Source organism: Telopea speciosissima, chromosome 6, assembly GCF_018873765.1.
Source record: "Telopea speciosissima isolate NSW1024214 ecotype Mountain lineage chromosome 6, Tspe_v1, whole genome shotgun sequence".
Lineage (NCBI taxonomy): Eukaryota > Viridiplantae > Streptophyta > Magnoliopsida > Proteales > Proteaceae > Telopea > Telopea speciosissima.
This window is the reverse complement of record NC_057921.1, coordinates 7,861,825-7,884,372: the sequence shown is the minus strand read 5'-3', so window position 1 is coordinate 7,884,372 and position 22,548 is coordinate 7,861,825. Positions and strand designations below refer to the sequence as shown.

At 43.5% G+C, this 22,548-nt stretch overlaps 1 protein-coding gene across 2 annotated transcripts in view; it reads right to left on the bottom strand.

Annotated features, from left to right (window-relative positions):
• Positions 1 to 3,818: 3,818 nt before the first annotated feature.
• The window catches only part of LOC122666274 (probable NADH dehydrogenase [ubiquinone] 1 alpha subcomplex subunit 12), a 47,456-nt gene continuing 28,726 nt past the window's right edge, over positions 3,819 to 22,548 (bottom strand). For both annotated transcript variants that reach the window (XM_043862447.1, XM_043862448.1), the window contains 3 exons: positions 4,967 to 5,058; positions 4,249 to 4,358; positions 3,819 to 4,156 (listed from right to left, as the gene is read on the bottom strand). In XM_043862447.1, coding sequence (XP_043718382.1) covers positions 4,001 to 4,156; positions 4,249 to 4,358; positions 4,967 to 5,058 — 358 coding nt within the window. In that variant the 3' untranslated portion in view covers positions 3,819 to 4,000. The remainder of the gene's footprint in view (positions 4,157 to 4,248; positions 4,359 to 4,966; positions 5,059 to 22,548) is intronic.

Here is a 22,548-nt window from a genome sequence, read left to right as displayed (position 1 = left end):
AATCAGAGTGTCAGCAGAAGCATAATAACATAAACATAAATATCAGAATATGGAAACTAATAGGATGATATCATATAAGTAGGTTGAATCTTATTCCATTATACCATTGTTTAACAAAAGTACTAAGTATATGAGTATACAAGTCTAAATTGATAAAGAGAATTAAAGAGTATTTAATTACAATCCAACAGTTAAACAAAATGCTTAAATATCCCAAAAGGGCCTCAAGTCACACTACACTGATCCATAGGCACAAACCTCGCATGAGCACTCCGACTGGTGCTCCTCTTCACTGGGAACACCCCAAATAACCAACTCTATCATTTCATGAGTAAGGAGGATCCACATCTGCCACTATAGCATCACCTGCATCCATATCTAAAAACAAGGGATCCTCGAGAGATGAGCTTCCACCAAGCCCAATGAGTAATAAATTAGATCATGCAAGCATACACATACAATCATGAATGCACATCTCACAAGGATGCAACCTAAACCTGATAAATGAATCTCATAGCGTCCCATACCATCAAGACAATTCGTACATCAAATTTAGTTTACGGCCATGCACATGAATGAATTCCATTTTAGTATGCATCCATGAGGTAAAGTGCTACTGCAACATCCCTTAGGCAGCATCCCCGGCCTCCAAAGTCAAACACGGTGATAATCCGGCGATGGCAACCCGAGTTACGGTTGGAAGCCTACGAGACCGGACCCCCTCACCGAGTTGTCTGCAAACCCCTAATATAATCCAAGCTCTCACCCAAATACTGGTGGTCTGTTGAGAATGGCACCCCAGTCCATCAGAAGCCACCATCGGTTAGCCAACACTTTTCTCCCTATTGGTAAGGGGTGTAGCATTGGGGAAATGTAATCCTAACCATGCATCTAAAAAGAAGGGTGCACAATCATGTATAAGCCAGAGGTCGAGTCTATAGTACCAGATAACAATCAGCCCGGTTATCCTCTCGCCTCCTCTAGCTTACACGTGCCCATGCAAGGGCACGATAGGTGTGATACCAAATAACGGTTAGCCCGATCACAAACCCGTACAACTCATAGCGATCCTAAGTCCGATACCCACTCATGATACTTGGATCCCATCATTCACACTCATCACATAAACATCGTATATCCAACACATAACCATTATTCACATCCACATCTCATATTCATGTCTCAACACATAACTAATATCCACATTCTCGATAACAATTCAAGTATAATCATAAGTCCCTAAACAACTAACATTTAATATGATAATCTTAAACCATTCTTACAATGATCCATCATTAGTAACATGCGTTGAAATTAGCATGTATCATCGTATCATTTATCATATACATGCATGAATAGAATTCAACGCAGGTCATCACAAAAATATTCTATAAATTAAGTCCAATTATCTAATCCACTCACCATGTTCTTCGAACTGGTGATTTTAACCAAAATTCGATTCGCACGCGTACCTGTACGATCTGTCCGAAAAGTTGTGTTTGCCTAATTTAATATGTTTAGATAATATTAATAATTATAAACTACTCCCAGTAAAATCCCTTACAACCCCTGCTTAAACGTCCTAGAGGTGGGCAAGGTCACCGGAGTACTTTCAGTTTCACTAATGCTGTCAATGCACAACAACCAGCTTCGGGCCCACTTTAAAAGACCTTCCCCTTTGATTGGGTTGAAGTTTCCTCATAAGAAATGTAGCCCTTTAAGTATAGTTTATGATGCATTTTGAATCGCATCATTTTCTTATGTATCGTCCTAGTTATTGTCTAAATAATGGGCATAGGTCAAACCCAGAAACAGCAACACATTAGTTCATTCTGCCACTGAGGAGGATCCTTGTGGAGGCTGTTTTCATCCTGCACAGCCATCTTTCGCACAACCCAGAATTGTTGTTTTTTAGCAAGGCTCGGCTCTATGCTTGGCCTGGGGTCTTGGAGCCTATGATGGGTCATTGAGGGAGTAAAATTAGTCTCCCACACCTTCTTTAACATAGGGATTCAATCCCCGATGGAATCCATGCATTGGATCAAGTCCTAGCATCAAGATCTTCCCAATTTGAGCTTCTGCAATGGGAATTCATGGTGGTTTGGACATGGAATGGATAAACAGTAGATTAAGGTCACCAATTAACATTAATAATGCGTAATAGAAGGTTTAACTACAATAGGGTAAGAAGCCTCGTGGTTTGGCCAAGGATTGGATGGATTTCCAATCAAATCCAAAGGAGATTAGCCTAGAATTGGTAGGGATTAACTTACTTACAACGGGGTTAGATTAAGATAGAAAGGGGGGACAAGTTCTAGGCTGAAAATTGGCTGCAAATCCTCTTCTCCACGAGCTCCTAGCTCCAAGCTTGGATCTCCAACTAGTTGGGGTGATGGCTGGACTCAAGAGGGGCTCCAATGGAGGTTGAGGCTCCTCCTCTTCCTTCTTCTTCTTCCTCCTTCCTCCTTCCTCCTTCTTCCTCAGCCTCTCACGTTTTCTCTCCTCTCTTAGATGTTAGAAATGAGGGAATGATAAGAAGAATAGGGTTTTGGGTTAGTTTAGCTAAGTGTCTAAGGGCATGTTTGATTGGGGAGTGTTTTAAGATCTAAAATGGGTTCTAAGTACTTGGGATCCCAAATGGGACTTAGGGTTCCCAACTTAAAGTTTAGATAAGTGTATTAGGTCATAAATCAGTTAAGTCAACTCAAGGTGAAGCCCCAAGCTCAAGCCTAAATGATCCAAAACAACACCAATCGGATCTGGGTTGTTTTTATCCCTTGTGGAGGATGCAGGCTGCCCAGATCATCCTCTGTAGAGGGCATTTTGGACAGGTTTGAACTCCAAATGGGATGGCATCTTCACGGGGGTATTTATACATTTAAGAGGGGTTTTAATGGGTATAAATGGATAATAATAATACACAAACATATATTAAAGAGCTTGCATGAAAGGAAATTATATCATGCAGTTTAAAGGATTTAAATGAAGTGTTATGAGGTCCAATCATCCAATTAAGTAGATAATAATCTTACCTTCAACCCTCAAAGTATAAATCCAATTGTGAAGTCTAATCCTCATGGGTTTGATTTTTGGGTCTCCTGAATGTATTGTACGATTATCATGGTCAAGGAGGGTTCATCCTTGGATGAGAATCCTATGTATGCGCAGAAGATATACTTAAAACTTGATTATCATGTATAGTTGGTATTATTTTGTCTCCTGGATTTTTCTCCATCACAATTGTGAAGAAGGTTTGGTCAAAATATGGGATAACTTCCCCTTCAAGACTCAAAACGTTTGTGATATTTTGGGGGAAAAAATAATTAGCTAATTTGAGGAAGAACTTTTGCTTAGAGAAGAGAGATATCTAATTAAAAAAAGATGATGTAATATTCGAGATAATTACGACATAACCCAACCGGGAAAATTAAAAAAAAAACGATAGGATTTATGTCAACAAGAATGGCCTTAAGAAAGTGCTAAAAGTTCCAATGTTTTGGGTGTGGAAGACTGAATTTTTTTCGTCTACGGTTCCCTGGTTCCTCTCACAAGAGGGTGGACCTCACCTGGGCAGAGTGTTTGGTCAGGTGCCCTGGGTGGGTCCCACCCCCCTCTTGTGAGGCACTAAGGAACCGCACCGGTCAGGGAACCGTAGACAATAATGATTCGTGGAAGACTGCATGCGAGCGGAAGAACTGATTCAGAGAACAGAAAAAGGCCCTTAAAAAAATCTGTGTACTACTCAAATCTGAAAGGTGCATCCTGGATAAGCCATGCCCATAAATAATTTAAAGTGCTTGCAAAAATATACCCATTATCAATCGATCGACAAATCATATTACATGTTCATACGCTTCCAGAGAAAAATATGCAGGACATCAGCACAACCAACAAAGTGCTGACATATTATTTCATATCCTAAAGGGTTGGAAGAAAGAGAATACATTGACTCAATGTTTTAGACAATCTGAAGTACCAAGAGCCGTTTAGAGAAGAATTCTTAGGTCTTGGTAGGCTGCCACGGCTGGTATCTAGTCCAGTCTCTCTGCCCAGGGTTGAGTGTGTGTCCCTTGGAATGGTAAATGAACTCATCACCCTCCCCAGAGAAGTTCTGCTTGTGATCAATTCCATACCTCTTAGGTTTCAGCATCAGAAGCTGAGATAGCAATTATTTAGTGACCTCGTAAATAGCAACAACAATAACAATAGTAACCAACAAACATCAAATCGATTGGATGAAAGTCTTACCTCATCCCCTGTGCGGTCGGTGATGAAGTGGAGCCACCCATGCCACTCTGGTGGAACCTGAGATGCATTATACCGGCCCTTGTCACCATACTCCACCCACCTGTGTCTTCCTGCAAAATCGCTTAGAAGTCATCAGAATTTCATTGATAACATGTCAAAGAACAAGATCCAGTAACTGAAATAATCCTTAAAATTGTACCTTCCCCCATGATGGTTTCTTTTCATTTTAGTTTTCAAACTTATAAAAATATGTGTGCATAGATTGCAGTGGTGCACAGCTAAGGAGCCATGCCACCATTCAATTTACTATTCAACCACGTGTCAAGCTGATTGGCTGACTGAACATCCAATGTGTCACATTTAAGTCAATTACAGTCATCACAGTAGAGTAATCAGTCCCTTGAGACCTCATAACCTTTCAGCTGAGCAGACCCATGAATCAAACATGTTTAGGTGTTGATAATAGAACTAATGGCAATTACCACCTGAAGACTCTGATCATAGATTAACAGCTCCAGGTGCAACCACTAAAAAAGTTAAGATCAAGATCTACCAAGCCAGGTACCAACAATTTAAAATTTTAAGGAAAATTGCATGTCCTGAAACCATAAATTGCTCAGCAATCAAGGGTTTCAATATACTGAAGATGACCACAAATTCTCCCGTCCTCAGAAATCTTTCAGATGCATGAAAGTAGAGACGTGACACAATTACTAACCATATTGAGTATTCTTAAGTTTCTCGTAATATTTATTCCCGAATTTATCAACTCCCACAAGTGTTCCACCTATGTTATGAATTTTCGTTTGCCTGAAAAAATAAAAATAATACACTGATTAAATAAAGAAATATTAAGGTGAAAGGATAATTTTAAGATAAAAAAAATTTGATATAAGACAGATTACAGATATCACTATATAGTCTTTAAGAGGAAGCAAAGAAATGATTTTGATTGATGCTTTTAGCTACCTAAAAAAGATATGGAACAAACAATGGCATGGGAGAATAAGATACTCTTATTTGGTAGTAAATGAGGTGATTCAATCGAATAACATGCAGATGGGGGAGGAGGGAGGGGGGAGGGGGGAGGGGGGAGGGGGGGGTGGGGTACAGAAAACTTGAGAGTTTATGTCATATACTCCTATTAATTTTGCAGACAGCACTAACAAAGTTGTCAATAAAGTTTCTATTACAAGATTGAAGAGGGTCAAGTCAATGCATCTACAACTGGATCATTAACAGGGTGTCCCATGAATGAGTGAAATCCTAGTGTCATCTAAATTCTTTCTATACGATTATCAGCATTATAACAGTCCCATTTTTCAGCCTACATTTAAGAGTGAAACCACCTTTATATATTGGTATCCCTGCTTTAAAGTTAAAAAACATCAGCAAACTTCTTCAATCAATTCCTAACCTGTAATTCCCTTGACAAACCAAGACAATATTCCCTGGGAGTATTATGAGATTGATCTACTTTGGTGGTTCTCATTAAGATTTCAAGGGAACTTGTACAGGTTTGGGATCATTTCTGGACGTTCCCAGAACATCCCAATCTTATAAGGATGTTCTGGGAATGATCTCAAACCAGCCCTTAGGAGCTTATATGCACTCTAGGGTTCGGATAGAAGCAGTTTAGGGGTAGGGGAAACATAGGGATAGAGTTGAAATAGGTGGTCAAATTAGCTTTCTACTCTGTTTTTCTGTCCTGGTACTGTTATTTCTTTCAATTGATTGGTGCTTCTGGTCTTACTTTTAATTCTCTGATTTGTTAGGCATTAAATCTCAGATCTATTTACTGTTATTATTGATCAATCCCTGCCACTAAAACCCCTTTCAATCCCTGATTTTAATAACTTTCGGTTCCCCTGTTTTGGAACCCAATATTCAACCTGAACACTTGAAAATCTCGTATTTCTGAGTTTTCTCTGTTTCAGATTTTAAAATTACTTTCAATCCAACCAGTTGATTGCTCTCATATTTAGGGAATTGGAATAGACTACTGAGTGGAAGATTCGGTCCTAATCTGGTACTGTTCTGCTGGTCTGATCTGAGTTAATTTGGGTTTCAACTTCAGATTTCCTTGTTCTTCAAATTACTTAAAATCTAAATCTAGCTGTTGGTTCAGCCCCAGCTTTTGAAGGGTTGTTATTCCCTATATTGGCCATTGTTTCCAAAAGTTTGACTCATATGAGAGGGTTTAATTTTCTGTTAATTTTGGGTTTTCAGTTTAAGTTGGGTTAGTGTGGGATCTTGACCGGGAGGTTATCTATCAACCATTCAATCCCCCCTCCCCCAACAACCAAATTAGTATCAGAGTTATGGCTACTCCAAATACTAACCCTACAGGAGATCAAGGATCAATGTTTGATATGCTCAAGAATTTGTCTCATAAGGTGAATTCAATGGAGCAACAGCTGAACAAAGTGTCACAAGAAGTTAATGCAGCACCACCACAACAAACTACTCCAGAGGATCAGAGAGGCGAGCATTACCTTGTACCAGCTACATCTCAGGACACTAATCAATACCAAGGAAGGCTACGACAGAGGACTTTTACACCACAGGCTCCACTGGATACAAAGGAGGTTCATACAAGACCATACAGTGGCCCCAACAATGGCTATCCAACCATGCCACCTGATGGTGCCCAACCGATGAAGCTAAAGTTGAAGGAATACAACGGAAGACTTGATCCACAATTATTCCTTGATTGGGTGAATACAGCAGATGACTACTTCGACTGGTTTGACATGTCAAAAGCTAGGAAGATCAAGTTAATCAAGACAAAGCTTGTTGGACCAGCCAAGGAGTGGTGGAGAAGACAGGAGAATGGGAACAGAGAAACGGGCACACCTACTACTACTTGGGATGACATGAAAACTAATCTCAAGAGCAAATACGTTCCACAGTCTTTTGTGCTTCCTCTACATAATCAGCTGAACACACTACACCAGGGTGCAATTTCTGTGTCTGAATACAACAACTCAGCGTTATCCCAACTAAATGGGGCCAGCTACATGGAACCGTGCAATGACAAAAGATTGATAAAAGTAAAAACAGCAATAATGACACAACTCAGCATACATCTAAGTAAGTGGCATCAGCTACATGGATCTTTGCCCTCCAATCAGCTCTATTTGAGATCATACTTGAGACAAGACCTAAGCTAAGCATGTCTTTCCTCACCACTTTTCCCAAGGTCATTTAAGGCCTGCCCCTAGCACTTTTAGTGCCTTCAATCTGAATCAAGTCACTGCTCCGAACTATAGCATCCGAAGGCCTACATTGAACATGACCATGCCATCTCAGACTACACTCTCGAAGCTTATCTTGAATCAGGGCAACAACCAAATCAGCTCTAATATGATCAGTCCTTATTTTATCCTTCCTAGTTTTGCCACACCCCCATCTCAACATCCGCATCTTCGCAACAACTTAGCTTGTCTATATAGCACTTCTTAACTGCCCAACATTCTACTTCTTATATCATAGTCAGTCGTATGATAGTCCTATAAAATTTTTTTCTTTAAGCTTTAAAGGAATATGCCGATCACACAGCACTCCAGATGTATCTCGCCACTTCATCCATCCTATTTTAATTCTTTGGGCAACATCATCCTCTATATCGCCTTCTTTATATACGATTGAGCCCAAATACCTAACATAGTCACTTTGTGGGATCTCCTTCTCAGCAATATTCACTACCTCATCAACCAGTTTAGTGGGGCTAAAGTTACACACCATATGCTACATCTCTATTTAGCTTATCCTAAGACCTTTTGATTCCAAGGTAGATCTCCATAACTCCAACTTGACATTAATCCTTGCCTGTCTTATCCACCAGAACAGTACCATCAGCAAAAAGCATACACCAGGGAACTTTATCTCGTAGGTCTCTGGTTAAATGATAAGTGCAAACAAATAAGGGCTTAAGGCCTTGGTGTAACCATAGTTCTAAAACTCGCCGAGCGGAAAACTTGAGAATCTTGACCTGGTCGAGACAAGTTCACTTATGAGATCCAAATCTGCATGCTTTCGGTAAACTCGACCGAAATTTCGGCAAAATCTCGAAAATCTCAGATATCTCGACCTGCTTAAGAAGAAACTACTCTTGTTTCTTCTCGAACACTATGATGTGGCATTCACATGCCATGAAGACGGAAGACAATGCACGTCAATTCCATCGGACCATGCGTGGACTTGATCCAGCATATCATAGTTTCATATCAATAAACGGTCACAGACTCACAATATTGTATTGTTGGGACATGGAAGAATATGGTGTCTATGACATATGTATTGTTCTCTCATCACTGTACTTTGTAGTTTAATATGCATTGTTCTCTCATTTTTTATTACTTTGTAGTTTTTACTTTAAGTCCTTAACTATTTCTTAAATAATTATTCAATATTACGTGTCTTCATTCATTATTGCATAATTTACTTGTTTTATTTGCCCATTATGTCTCATAGCACTCAAACAATGTGTATAGGAATATTACATAAGGATTCGACGTTTACTGCCAACCAAGGGTGCAAATCCAAAGCACAAAATTGGGTATTTTTTTTACAATTTGAGGATTCAAATATGTTTATTACGCCTAAAACAAACTTCTCTTAAAGTTTTAGAGCCAATTATGGCCATTTGCCCATCGAAACATCAAACCGAAACAAAAAAAAAATAACGCACTGTCTTGCCGAGAGCTCGAGATCTCGAGAATCTTGACCTGGTCGAGACACCTCCTCGAGATGAGTTTTTGAACCTTGGGTGTAACCCAATTGTAATTGGGAATTCACAACCTTGACACCCCCCCCCTTATTCTTACGCTAGTCACTACACCATCATACATCTTTAATAATGTCCTCAAATCGACATGACACCCTTCTTTTCTCCAGTATTTGTCAGATTAACCCTCTAGGAACTCTGTCGTAGGCTTTTTCTAAGTCAATAAAGACCATATGGAGATCCTTATTGCCTTCTCTATATTTTCCCATGAGTCTCCTAAGTAGGAAAATAGCTTCCATCGTGGATCTTCCTAGGATAAAACCAAATTGATCCTTCGAGAGAGTAGTTTCCTTTCTCATGTGGGTTTCAACAACCCTCTCCCATAACTTCATTGTAGGACTCATTAGCTTTATGCCTCTATAGTTGCAATATCACCTTTATTTTTGTAGATCAAAACCACAATGCTTATCCTCCATTCATCTGGCATTTTTTTTGAGCTCATAATCTTGTTAAACAACCTAGTTAGCCAAGATAAACCACAAATTCAAATCTCTGTATCTGAATACACATATATATTTAATGGTATGTTGTCATGACTAGGAATTGAAGAAGATGATATGCAGTTGATATCTCGGTACAAACTTGGGCTACGTCCACAGGTCAGGAAGGCAATGGGAATAACTGATGTGTATGACATTCATGATTGTTATGACATGGCATTAGAGGCAGAAGATATAATGAAAATTCCAGTTAGATCTTAAGGCAACCAAGCCAGGGAGAACAAGAGACCACCAGCAGCTAAATGTCCACCTTCATTCACAGGTAAACGGAGTCACACTCCATCATATGCCTGATTAGGGGAAAGCTCCTATGAACACCAACTTTGCGATCCTCTTGTGGACTGGTTATCACTTATGACTGGTCTATACATTAGTATCCTAACATCTTTGCGCCAAAGTCAAAGTGACTCAGATTACAGATGTAGCAGAATTAAATAAAACCAGAACCAGAACTGAGAGAAGCAGTGGGAGAAGAGAGGAGAGCAGTCAAGAGAGATCGAGCTTAACTGTCTCCCTCACCATGCCTTTATTTATACACTGAGATTACAATTGAAGGGAGGAATTCCTAACTTAACTAGGAATCCTAATTACAATCTGAAAAACAAAATATAAACCTCCTAGAACTAGAATAAAACTCAAACTACGACTAGACAATCCTAACTGAAATAGGAGAAACAACCAACAATCCTAATTGAAGTAGGAGACACATAGGAGGAGGAATCTCGATATAACAACAGACAACAAGGAGAGGACGAAAGGGATCCCTTGCAGTTTGATCCAGTAATGCAGAATTCCAGCAAGAAGAGAAGAGCCTGTTGTTTTGGGTATAGTTCAGTTTTCTGGGTCAACCACTGTTCAACATTGGTTCAAGTTAGACTAAAATTTAAGTCCCCAATTGGTTATATGGGTCACAGGATTAATATTTTTGGTTTTCTATTGTAATGGACCAATTCTATAAACCCAAATATGAGTCCTATAAGGTATTAGGTGTTATCTTCTATTTGGTTAAGTTCAAGAAGAGTTTGTATTCTTGAAGAAGACTTAGATTGTAAGGGATTCCTCCTTCCACATATGGGGAGTCTCCTATTTTGCTTATTTCACTGAAGTTATAAATAAATAGTAGGGGATCAAACTACCCCCACGGTTTTGACAAAACACATACAGCTTATGCTTGTTTCTTCTGTGAGAGAGGAGTGACCTTGTGAGATGCAATGAAACCTTGGTGAGATGTCAAGACTGGTGAGATGCTGTCCAAAAACTAGGTGGGAGGCTTGGTCGATATCCTTCTTCTTTTACATTCAAGGTAAGATCTTCACCATCTCTATTACTTGCGCATACCAGGTATCTTTTCAATTCTGTTTTGATCTTCAAATACTATTCTGTCTACTAACCTCTGTTGAATTTTCTTCTCAGTTTCAAACCATATCCTAGTGCTGAAATAGTCATCAGACCATCCCATCCCATTGATTCTTCTACTTGTTGGCAGCACGCTGCCCACCATTGATGCCCTACAGCAGACCATAACTTGTTTTAATTTCCATTTTCAGCTAGTTTCTATTTTCTAAACTCACTTGCTAATTTGTCTTCCTGATGCAGATCCAAGCATCCACAAGCTGAAGAAGCTGTCCTAATCATAGGGCCATAGTTAGGAGCCTTAGTTATTTCCATACTTAGTTTTTTTCAGTTTAATTGTAAACTCTTAAATTGAACCGGTTCATACTTGGTTAAATTTAAGTGAATTAATCCTATTGGCTGTTAGGGTATTATTTCCTATTGGTTACTTAGGAATCTTTTTAATTTAGATGCTTTAATTGTTTTAAGTTATTTTAATCATACCCCTCCATCATTTCTGAAGAGGGAAGAGTTGTAATAGATTTAGGACTTAGGCCATTGGCCTATTATATTAATATGGGAAGGCTCCCCGACAATATTCAGAATTGAAAATTTTTTAGTCTGCTTGCTGTCACGAATGCTGCTGCCTTGCTCCTTTGAGAGTTTGCCTTGTGAGTAATATCAAGGTGAGGGATTGGTCGATCTCCAATCAACTCCTTGCATCTTGTAGATCAAGAGGTCCTTCTAGTTCTTCGAAGCTGTGCTATTGAAGAACCTGCTTATTCCAGTAAGTGTTTTACAGTTTCTAGTCATCCCCTTCTTCTCCTAATCCTCTACAGCCTACCCTAACAGCCCCCCTTTTATTTTATTTGAATTCCTTAAACCCTAAACCACTTTCAGTTTCATTCCTCCATTAGAATCCCACCATATTTGAACCATATTTCCTTCTTAGCACCCCCTACACTCGACCCTAACTTCTGGCCTATCCCAACAGCTTAACCCCAGTTCCCCTTCATCACCATTAAAACCCTAAAACCTGTCTAGACTTATCCAGCCATTCAAACCTCACCAAATTACAACCGAACCTCCCTCTCACTGCCATTAACACTCGACCAAGAGCCCTCTCCAGAAATCCAATCCTAAACCCTAATTTCACCTACTTTTCTATTTCCCAAAACCCGAAACCCTAACCCTAACCCTAATTTTCTGAATTTCAATTCCTCACTCAAACCTTATCAATCCTACATCACTAGACTCCTAAAAACTTGCCTAGTTTATTCAAATAAGATTCAACCTTTTTGCCCTAAACCTAACCTTAATTCTGCCCTAATTCCCCAATTCAGCCCCAACCGGCCAGCAGATTTGAGAGATCCTGAACTACCTGGCTCCTAATAGACCCTTGTCTATCTAGGACTACATTAAGTGGTATCAAAGCCATGGATCAACATGGCAATCTAGTGCTAAATACAATGGTGTCACACCCACCCAATCCTATGACAGCAATGTTAGAGATGTTTCAGAAGTTCACGGCTGACTAGAAGACCATAGCTGAAGAGATTAAAGTTATTACTGAAAGGTTGCAAGTAATTGAACAAAAGCAGGTTGCACCTCTTGGGGACAGTAACAATCCCTTAGAAGAGGACATATTTCAAGTTCATTCCGAAGTACATGGAACTTTGGGAAGAGAAAGAAATAACAGAGATCGATCCAGGAATTACAGAGATCACTCTAGTGATCACAGGGAGCATAGGGAATACAGAGATCACAGAGACAGGCGCAGGTATGACAGATATGACAAAGATGGGCATAGAGAAGATAGGGACAGAAACAAAGAAGAACCTAGAAGACCTACTTTTGAAGAGTACATGAGATCCTATTTCACTATTGATGAAGTTCCTAATCGAAGGTATGACACCCAGAAGGTGAAGCTAGAGTTGAAAGAGTTCGATGGGATCCATGATCCTCAGGTATTTTATGATTGGCTTGCTGCCCTTGATGATTACTTTGATTGGTATGACTTGCCTAAAGACAGGAAGATGAGATTGGCACATACCAAGCTGGTTGGCCCTGCCCGAGAATGGTGGAGAGCTGCATAAAGGGACATGGAACTTGATGGTCATGCCCCAACTACATGGGCTGATATGAGGTATGATTTGAGAGAGAAATACTTGCCCAGGCATTACAGAGCACAGGTACAAGATCAATTCAACTCCCTACGCCAAGGGACCATGACTGTATCTGAGTACATGCAAAAGTTTGATGCTCTTTCTTCTCGCACTAGCACGATAGAGAGTACTACTTAGATGTTATCTCGGTTTCGATTAGGATTGAGGGCTGATATTATTAGAGGTATTGGAGTAGCTGATGTCAGAGATGGTCGGGACTGTTTTGAGAAGGCATTGAAGGCTGAAGAATTATTGGCTGGAAATAGAAGATTTAATTACTCTACTGAAGAAACCAAAGCATCTTTTCCAGCATCCAAGTCTACACCATTGTTCATACTCAATCAGGTTTTTCTGCTGGTACTTCTTCTCACCCTACGGCTCCCCTACGTGTTGACCATAAGGGTAAAAGTCCCATGAATAGTAGTGATCCTCACAAGTGTTTCCACTGCAATGAAATTGGACACTATGCCAAGGATTACCCACTAAAGCATAAATCTGTCAATGTAGCTGCAAAAGAAGAGAAAACCCCTGAGGATAATGATGAACAGGGTTTATATACTTATCCCCCAAGTGATGATGATGACGGGACTCGTTATTATGAAGACTTGGGTAATGATATTCAAGGAGTTCATATTATTACTCAAGTAATGATGGCTGATATAGTAGAAGATGAAGAGGTGGTTGAGAATAATCCACAGGAGATCAATGACATTCAAGATGTTGTTCTTGAAAAGGTGGAGCTTGTGTCTCAAATACTAGATGAGAAGGTTGCTAACATTTAAGACTCTATGGATAGAGCATTCACAGTTGTTGCTGATTTTAAAAAATGAACACATAGAGTTTGTTATGCCACCTTGGTTCTTTGAAGAGAAAGCTCCACGCCTTGAATACTTTATTCTTAATGTTCCTCCCTCAACAGAATTTTGTTCGGGAAGTGTTAAAGTTGCAACTCACATGTTGTTTCTCCCTCATCACCACAAAATTCGAGGACGAGTTTCTTCAAACCAAAGCAGTACTTGGAGTCATACTGATGATGTCAAGAAGCTTAGCCCCGAGTTGCAAGAGCGTTGCATGGACTTCACCCATTCATCGGAGATGAATGTATTTAAGTCGGGGAACGCTGATGCGGATCCAAGCATCCACAAGCTGAAGAAGCTATCCTAATCATAGGGCCATAGTTAGGAGCCTTTGTTATTTCCGTACTTAGTTTTTTCAGCTTTAGTTATTTCCCATACTTAGTTTTTTTCAGTTTAATTGTAAACTCTTAAATTGAACCGGTTTTAATTGTAAACTCTTAAATTGAACCGGTTCATACTTGGTTCAATTTAAGTGAATTACTCCTATTGGTTGTTAGGGTCTTTTTTCCTATTGGTTACTTAGAAATCTTTTTTATTTAGATGTTTTAATTGTTTTAAGTTGTTTTAATCGTAACCCTCCATGATTTCTGAAGAGGGAAGAGTTATAATAGATTTAGGATTGTTGCAATATGGGGAATTGTCCTAGGGGTAATTATGTCCTTGTACTCATTCCAGAGTGCTCTTCTTTACGTTATAAATAAAGATGGCTGTAGTTACTCTAACTCACGCCAATATTCACGGAATTCAACATGGCATTAGAGCCAAAAATCATCCGGGAATATGGACAATGATTTTTTCCCCCTTTTTTCTCTCTTCCCTTCGTGATATCACCCTAACCTAACCACCGCCAGCCACCAGTCACCACGGCCACCCTTCTGCCACCCCCACCACTCTTCCACCAGCCTTCAGCCACCACCACCACACCTCCGCCGACCTTACCCAGCCCCTCCAGGCCTCCGCCTCCCCTTTTCGCCTCTTCCAGCCTCCCGTGACCCCTCTCGGCCGCTCTTTCCTTCTCGCGGGAGCCCTCTCCCACTTTGCCGCCGTCTCTTTCACACCCTTGGTGGTGAGTTGACTCCCACAAAGGGCATTTTTTACCTTCATATGATCTGGTTTTTTAGAAGACTTTTTTCTTCTTTCTGTTCCTACGATTTTTTTCCAGCCACCATGCCTGACGTTTCAGAGATCACTTTTGCTTCCTCTAGCTCTGATGGTTCGTTGCAACATGACTTTCTTCCGTTTCTGGTGAACCCTATCAAATTAAATGGCAGCAACCATCTCTTGTGGTCTCATTCTTGCTTGTTCGCAATTGGTTCCCGTGGTCTCTCTGGCTACATCACGGGAACTACTATCAGGCCTACAAAGGCTGGTTCTACACAGGATCGATGGATGAATTTTAATTTCTTGGTCATGTCCTATCTGGTTAATTCCATGGACCAAGAAATTGTCGGGCGTTACCTTCTTAATATAGCTGCCAAGATATGGAAGACAACCCAGAACACCTATTCTTAGGTCGGGAATGTCGCCCAGTGCTATGAGCTCCGTCACAAGATCCACTCTACCAAGCAGTTGAAGTTGTCCCTTTCTCAATATTATAATACCATGTGCACTATGTGGCAGCAGTTGGATTTTCTGGGCACCTTCACTGCAATCTGTGATGTTGCAACGACCTTCCAGAAGTGGGAACATAGTTTGCGTGTTTTTGATTTCTTGGCTGGCCTCAATATTGAGTTTGATCAGATCCGGGCCAATATTCTGAATTGTGACCCTCTACCACCTTGAGCAGGCCTATGTGATTTTTTCAGCTGAAGACAGTCGGCGTACAACCATGGTTCATCCTGTTACTCAGGAACAATCGGCCCTTCTTTCTGGTTTACAACCTTCTTCCCGTAGAAATTCTTCCCGTACTGTTACTGGTGATCGGACATCTGGTGATCACCCCCCTATTAAATGTGATCACTATGGGAAGGAATGGCACACAAAGGACCGATGTTGGAAGCTCCATGGTCACTCTGCAAATACTCGTGGGCGTGGGAAGGGTGGTTCCAATCGGCCCACTAACACCCATGCCAATCAGGCATCAACTAAAGAGCAGCCCGTCCAATCTCTTTCCCAAGATGTAGCTGAACTGCAAAATCTTTGGGATATGATGACTCGATTGGACACATCTTCTTAGGCATCTGTATCTCCTTTATTAGCTGCTTCGGCTATGTCTCTGCTTTCCAATCCCACTACAACTTCTTTCACAGGTATTTCATTTGGTGAGAACTACACCTCAATCATACCCGATTCTTAGGTTATTCACTCAGGGGCAACCGACCATATGACAGGTTCTTCCTCTCTTTTTTTCAAATATTCCCCTTTATCTGATCATAATAAGGTCTGTGTTGCTGATGGGTCTCTTTATCCTATCTTGGGAAAGGGATTTGTGCACTGCTTTTCCTCTCTTTGCCTGATGGGTCTTTTTTTTTAACCCGAACTTACCTGGGACCCAGGCCAGCCCCAAAAATTTATTGAATCATCAAAAAATAAAGAATACAGGGGGGGACATTCCACCTTACCCCAAACCCACAAAGAACAAACATTAGACCCTAAGGACCGGCAAGCCCTCCCTATCCTCCCTGATGATCTCTTGGAGGGTTCCTGCGGGCAAACTCCCCCGCGGAAAGGTGACCGAAGACCCTGTCTCGCAGGCCTGCTTGGCCAGCCAATCAGCTGCCCTGTTGCTCTCTCTATACACCCAATCCACTGTCGCCTGAGTAGACTGAAGAAGCTCTAAAATCTCGTTGAACCAATACCATCCTCTCCAAAGGCTGCACTTTCATTGGATTACCATTCTCACTGTGGTGGTTGAATCTGAATTCACCACTACCTCTTTGAACCCCAGCTCCTGACACAATCTGAGACCATCTCTCAAAGCTCTAAGCTCAGCTTGAGCATTTGTGCACCACCCGTAGTGGTGAGAGAACACTGCCAGGACACTTCCTCTCGTGTTCCTGATCACACCTCCTCCCCCCCCCTTCTCCTGGGTTGCCCCGACACGCCCCATCCACATTGAGTTTGACTGAATAAAAAGGGAGGCACCAGTTAACCGGGAGGGGGCGAGGAAAATTAGGTGGATCAGCCTCAAGCCCAAAACATTGCAATATTAACCTATCCCTAGCAGCTCCCCCCTTCCTCCCCTTCACCGGCATCAGAAGCTCTTTTACCCAGGCTTTAATGCGTTCCATGATCATGACTGTCGTGCGCCTGTGTTCATCATGCCTCCTATTATTTCTTTCCCTCCACAGTTCCCATACAATCAAGGAAGGGAGTAAGCCTGTAATGAACGCACTGAGACAGCGGCTGCTTGCCAACGCATGCCACTGGGAGATACGACTTTTTACATCCTAAGTAGGCAGCACCTCAATGTCCAGCAGCCTGGAAAAAAAACCCCATACCTTTGTGGCCGTTCCTCCTGAAATCAAGCAGTGGTCCACAGTCTCCATCCTAGGCTCCCCACAGCAGAGACACTTGGACGCCATCGGAATCCCTATCGACATTAAGGCATCATCAGTTGGGATTTTTTCATTCAGTAGTTGCCAAGTGAAGAAAGCCACCTTCACAGGCAGGGATTGGTTCCAGATCCATCTAGCATAAGGGACTGCCGGCAAAACCTTCCTGCCTTCATTCCAGGCCGATTTTACTGAAAAAATACCATCACTTACTGGTGTCCATACCAACACATCCTCTCTAGCAGAAAGCCGAAAATCTCCTGACGTAATGTCATTTCTGATCGCCACCTCATCAATTTGATTCAGCAAGCCCTGCTTCCATGAACCGTCCTCCTCCAAAGCATCTTTAAGACGCAGATCCACCTCTACTTGCAGGCCATTGTCCACTGCATCAATCAACGGACCAGCCCCAGACCAGTTATCCAGCCAGAAGAAAACTTCACCCGACCCAAGAAGCCAATGAGATCTGTCTATCAACATCCCTTTGTAGGCCAAGGCGTTCCTCCAAGATCTTGATCTAACTCCCTTTGGGTCAACCAGCGAGATATGCAGCCCTTTAAAGAACTTGGCCCTAAAAAACTCACTCCACAAAGAGTGGTCCGACAAGACCCTCCAAAGACCCTTGAGCCCCAGCGCCAGCCCCACATCCTCCAGAAGCCTAACTCCCAGACCTCCCTCCTCTGTTGGCCTACACACCTTCTGCCAACTGACCCAGTGCCTCCTTTTTCCCCACTCTGAGCTTCCCCAAAGGAAGTCTGCAAAGATACCATAAATCTTACGCAACACCGCCCTAGGAGGATCCATCGTAGCTAGAACATGGATAGGAATAGAGGAGAGGACATGCTCCAAGAGGGTGAATCGACCTCCGGCTGAGAGCAACTTCCCCTTCCACCCTGCCACCTTGCCCCCAATCCTATCAATCAGCTTCTCAAAGAAATTAATCTTCATCCTTCCACAGTACAAAGGAGCCCCTAGATAGGTGAGGCAACATCCTTTGAGGAAATCCCGAGATCGAAGCCACCATTCTGATTTGAGCCTGCGATGCACTTGCTCCCACCACGAAGCAACTCTTCTGTTTATTGATCAGCTAACCTGAAAATCCTTCGTATCGGCCGAGAAACCCCATGATCTACTTTAGCGAGAATTTCAACCCCCTGGTGAAGTTTATTGTGTCATCTGCGAAAAGGCTATGGGAAATCCTCGGACACCCTTTGGGAAGCCTAAAAAAGGCTGCATGCCCCTCAGCGAACAACACCTTCAGATCTCTACTCAACCCCTCCTCTGCCAGAATAAACAGAGCTGGAGAAAGCGGATCCCCTTGCCGAACAGCCCTTGAAGACTTGAAAAAACCTGACTGTCTTCCCCCAAGTACAACAGAGAACCAACAATTCTCAACCGTCTTCTTTATCAGCGCGATCCAACTGTCATCAAACCCAAATTTAGCCAGGACCTTCCATAAGAAATTCTACTCCAGCCGGTCATATGCCTTGGCCATGTCGAGCTTGAGAATCACATTACCACCCCTTGTTCTCCTATTCAGCTCCTGGGCCATCTCCTGCACTATGGAGATGTTATCATGGATACACCTTCCCTGGACAAACGCCCCTTGCTCCTCCGCTACCAACGAAGGCAGAACCCTTGCCAGTCTGATGGAAATGAGCTTGGCAATTATCTCATAAGCGAAGTTGTACAGACTGATAGGCCTCAAGTTTGCCATCACCTCCGGGTTATCTTTCTTCAGAACTAGCACCAAGTTGGCCGAAGTGTAGTTCTAGGCAGGTCCCCTCCTTCAAAGAAACCCTTGACCGCAGCCCACACATCCTTACCCACCACCTCCCAACAAGAAGTAAAGAAGTGCCCCATAAAGCCGTCTGGGCCTGGCGCACTGTTACCAGATAAAGCAAAGACCGCCCCTTTCACCTCCTCCACTGTGGGAGCCTCCAACAGCATGGCATTATCTTCATCAGACACAAGCGAAGGGATCAAAGAAATTAGGTCCTCGTCCACCACACTGCCTTGAGCTGTAAAGATCTCTGAAAAATGGCGCACTGCCTCTTCCTGCACCCCCTCCACATTGGAAATCCACTCTCCGTCAGGGCCTCTAATCCTCTGTACACCTGACATCCTCCTTCTGACATTGACCGTGGCATGGAAGAACTTCGTGTTCCGATCCCCCTCCTGAAGCCAATGAGACCCTGGATTTCTGCCTCCAAAAAATCTCCTCCCGCAATAAAACCTCCTGCAGATCTTCCTTGGCTGCCCGCAGCGACTCTCTAGCGGCGTCATCAGTCCTCAAATCAAACTCCGTTTCAGCCCTGCAAACAGCATTATTTGCATCCCTAACTCGGTGTATATTGCCAAAAACCTCCTTATTCCAACTCCTTAGAGCGATACAAAGTCTCTTCAGCTTCAGGTACAAAACCCCCAGCAGCGAGGCCTCCACTGGCCTTTCCCACTGCTCCTTGACAAAGTCTTGGAAGCCTGAGTGTCTAAGCCACATCTGCTGAAATTTAAAACCAGCCCCGGAGCGGGGCAGATCTTCCCCAAAGAACAAGCCAATCGGAGCATGATCTGAGCATGTCCTGCTGAAATGAGACACCGACAATCTGCTAAAAGAATTTACCCAGGTCGCATTCACAAGAAATCTATCCAGCCTAGCCATGACCCTACTTGCACCAGCTTGGTTATTGGACCAGGTGAACATACTACCACTGTAGCCAGCATCAATAAGAGCTGCTCTGTTACAGAAACTACCAAACTCCTCCATAGATAAGGAGCATACCGGTCTGCCGCCCACTTTCTCCAGCGACGACACTACCGCGTTGAAATCCCCCCCAACCGCCCATGGCAAAGAGACCGAATGAGACAAGGCCACCAGCCTCTCCCAAATATCCCTTCTCTCCACCCTAGAGCAGAAACCATGCACAAAAGTCAGGACAAAAGAACTTGCCCCACCCCCTCCACATTCAACCGTGATGTACTGCCCATGCTCCTCCAACACCCTAACCTGCACTGATGACCTCTAGAAAATCCATAACCTGTCCGTCGTGTGGACTGAATCCATACCTATCCGCCTCCTCACTAATTGCGACTTAGCGACTTGCGCCTTAGGCTTGGCTATCGCAACCAACTCTACCTTATGCAAGCTAACAAGAGCTTTTAACCGCCTACAAGTGGGCTTGTTTCCAACTCCACGTGCATTCCAAAAAACGCAACTCATTGGACAGCATCTAAGGGATCAATTGCCGACCGCATCGATCTTGTAACCAGCCTTTAGGCCCCCTCCAGGGCTCTCCTCCCCGTCCTGGCCTTCTTAATCTTCTTCCTTTTGTACACCAAAGCTGCATTCAAACAGACAACCCGCTGTTGCAAGTGTCTTCCCGCACCACGACCTACCGGAGCCGACTCAGGCTCTGCCCCTGGGGGCCTCTCCCATTCTGACGACGCCCCCTCGCAAATTTGAGGCAGCCTCTCAACCAGCCTGCCCACCCTGTCCGGCAATGTGTCATTAAAAGCCCTCAGACTCGTCGTCAAACCCTCCCGGCTCACCTCCTCCTGCCTTGGAGCAACCCCCTGCCCATCGTCCTTTGACCCTGCCGGCGCCACACCCCCTTCGAAAAAGTGCTCAGTTCCCTCGCAAAGAGAAGACGACATGTGCCTATTCCCAGCTCCCACCGAGTTACTAGACTCCATCGGGGACTCCAAAACCACTGTCTGCTCCCTTTCTGCTCTAAGTTCCTCAACCCTATCGGCCTCAAGTGTTTGATCCCTATCGGCTTCAAATGTGAGATCCCTAGTGGCAGCAAGCACCACTTCTGGAAGCTCCCCTTCCTCTGCACCGCACGCAATGGACCCCTCCGCTGCCCCACCAGCACCACCATCGATGGGAGCCCCTGCTACAACCACAGCAGCGCCGCCCTCCACCTAAGCCTCCCTAGCCTGTCGGCGAATCTGCTTCCAACGGCCCCTTCGTCGTCGTGGCAGCCCCGCCGATCCCTGGGCCACAACCTCCCTGCTCTCCCGACCCTTGCCTGTCGAGGTACCCTCGTCCCGTGGACTAAAGACCCCATCAGTCGTCCTTCCCTCCGCCAAACCAGTCGCAGTCAATGGACAAGTCTCCTTTGCAGCCTCGGGCACCACCGTTGTACCCTCGGTTCAAACCCCTGCAGGCCTCGGTACCCTCTGTGCTTTCCGGCAAACCTCATTCCCATGGCCAATCTTTGAACACACAGAGCAGTAAGATGGAAGCCACTCGTACACCACTGCCTGGAAGAAACCACTCACACCACCACCCACCCAAACCTTCGCAGGAGGGGTTTCTCGCAGATCAAGTTCCATGCACACACAGGCAGCCACCATGCGTGTGCAATTCGCCGTGGCTCCATCTACCTTCAGCACCTTGCCAATAGCTCCTGCAATCGACTTCAAAAAGTTCCCCTGGTAAAGATTCACAGGCAACCCCGGCAGCGAAATCCACACTGGCGCCAATGGAGACTCCCAACCCGAGACGAAGTCCGCCGTCCACTTCATAAATCGGAAGCGAAACCCCTGAATATGCATCTGTTCCTTCATCCAAACCTTTACAAAATCAGCCTGAGAAGCAAACCGCATAAGAACGTGGCGAGGGTCTAGCGTCGAAACCACAAAGTCCCCCTGCAAATGCAATCCCTTGCGAATGGATTCCTTAATCACGAACAGCGAAGGCTTCCCATAGCTGCACTTGGCAACCAAGGAAGTCGCAAACGCCATCTCCGAGAGTGACAACTCCTCCTACGAAACAGCCCCACCAAGCTGAGGTGGAGGATCAGGGGGTAGATCCTCCCTTGGGGGAGCCGCCATGCCCAAAACCCTTATCCTACGCCACTAGAGCCAATCCTACGCCTACGTCTCTTTGCCTTTCCTCTATGTTGCATGTCCCTAAATTTTCTACTAATTTGCTTTCCATTAATAGCTTGACTAGGGATTTAAACTATAAAGTGTCCCTTTTTCCGACCCATTGTTTGTTCCAGGACTTGGAAACGGGCAGTACGATTGCATATGGTAAGGTGGTTGGTGCCCTGTACGTGCTTGAGAGTTCTCCGACAGCTTTGACATCCCAGCCTCATCTTCTAATTCTGATTATGCATTGTTTGAGCTGAATAATTGGCATCGTCATTTGGGCCA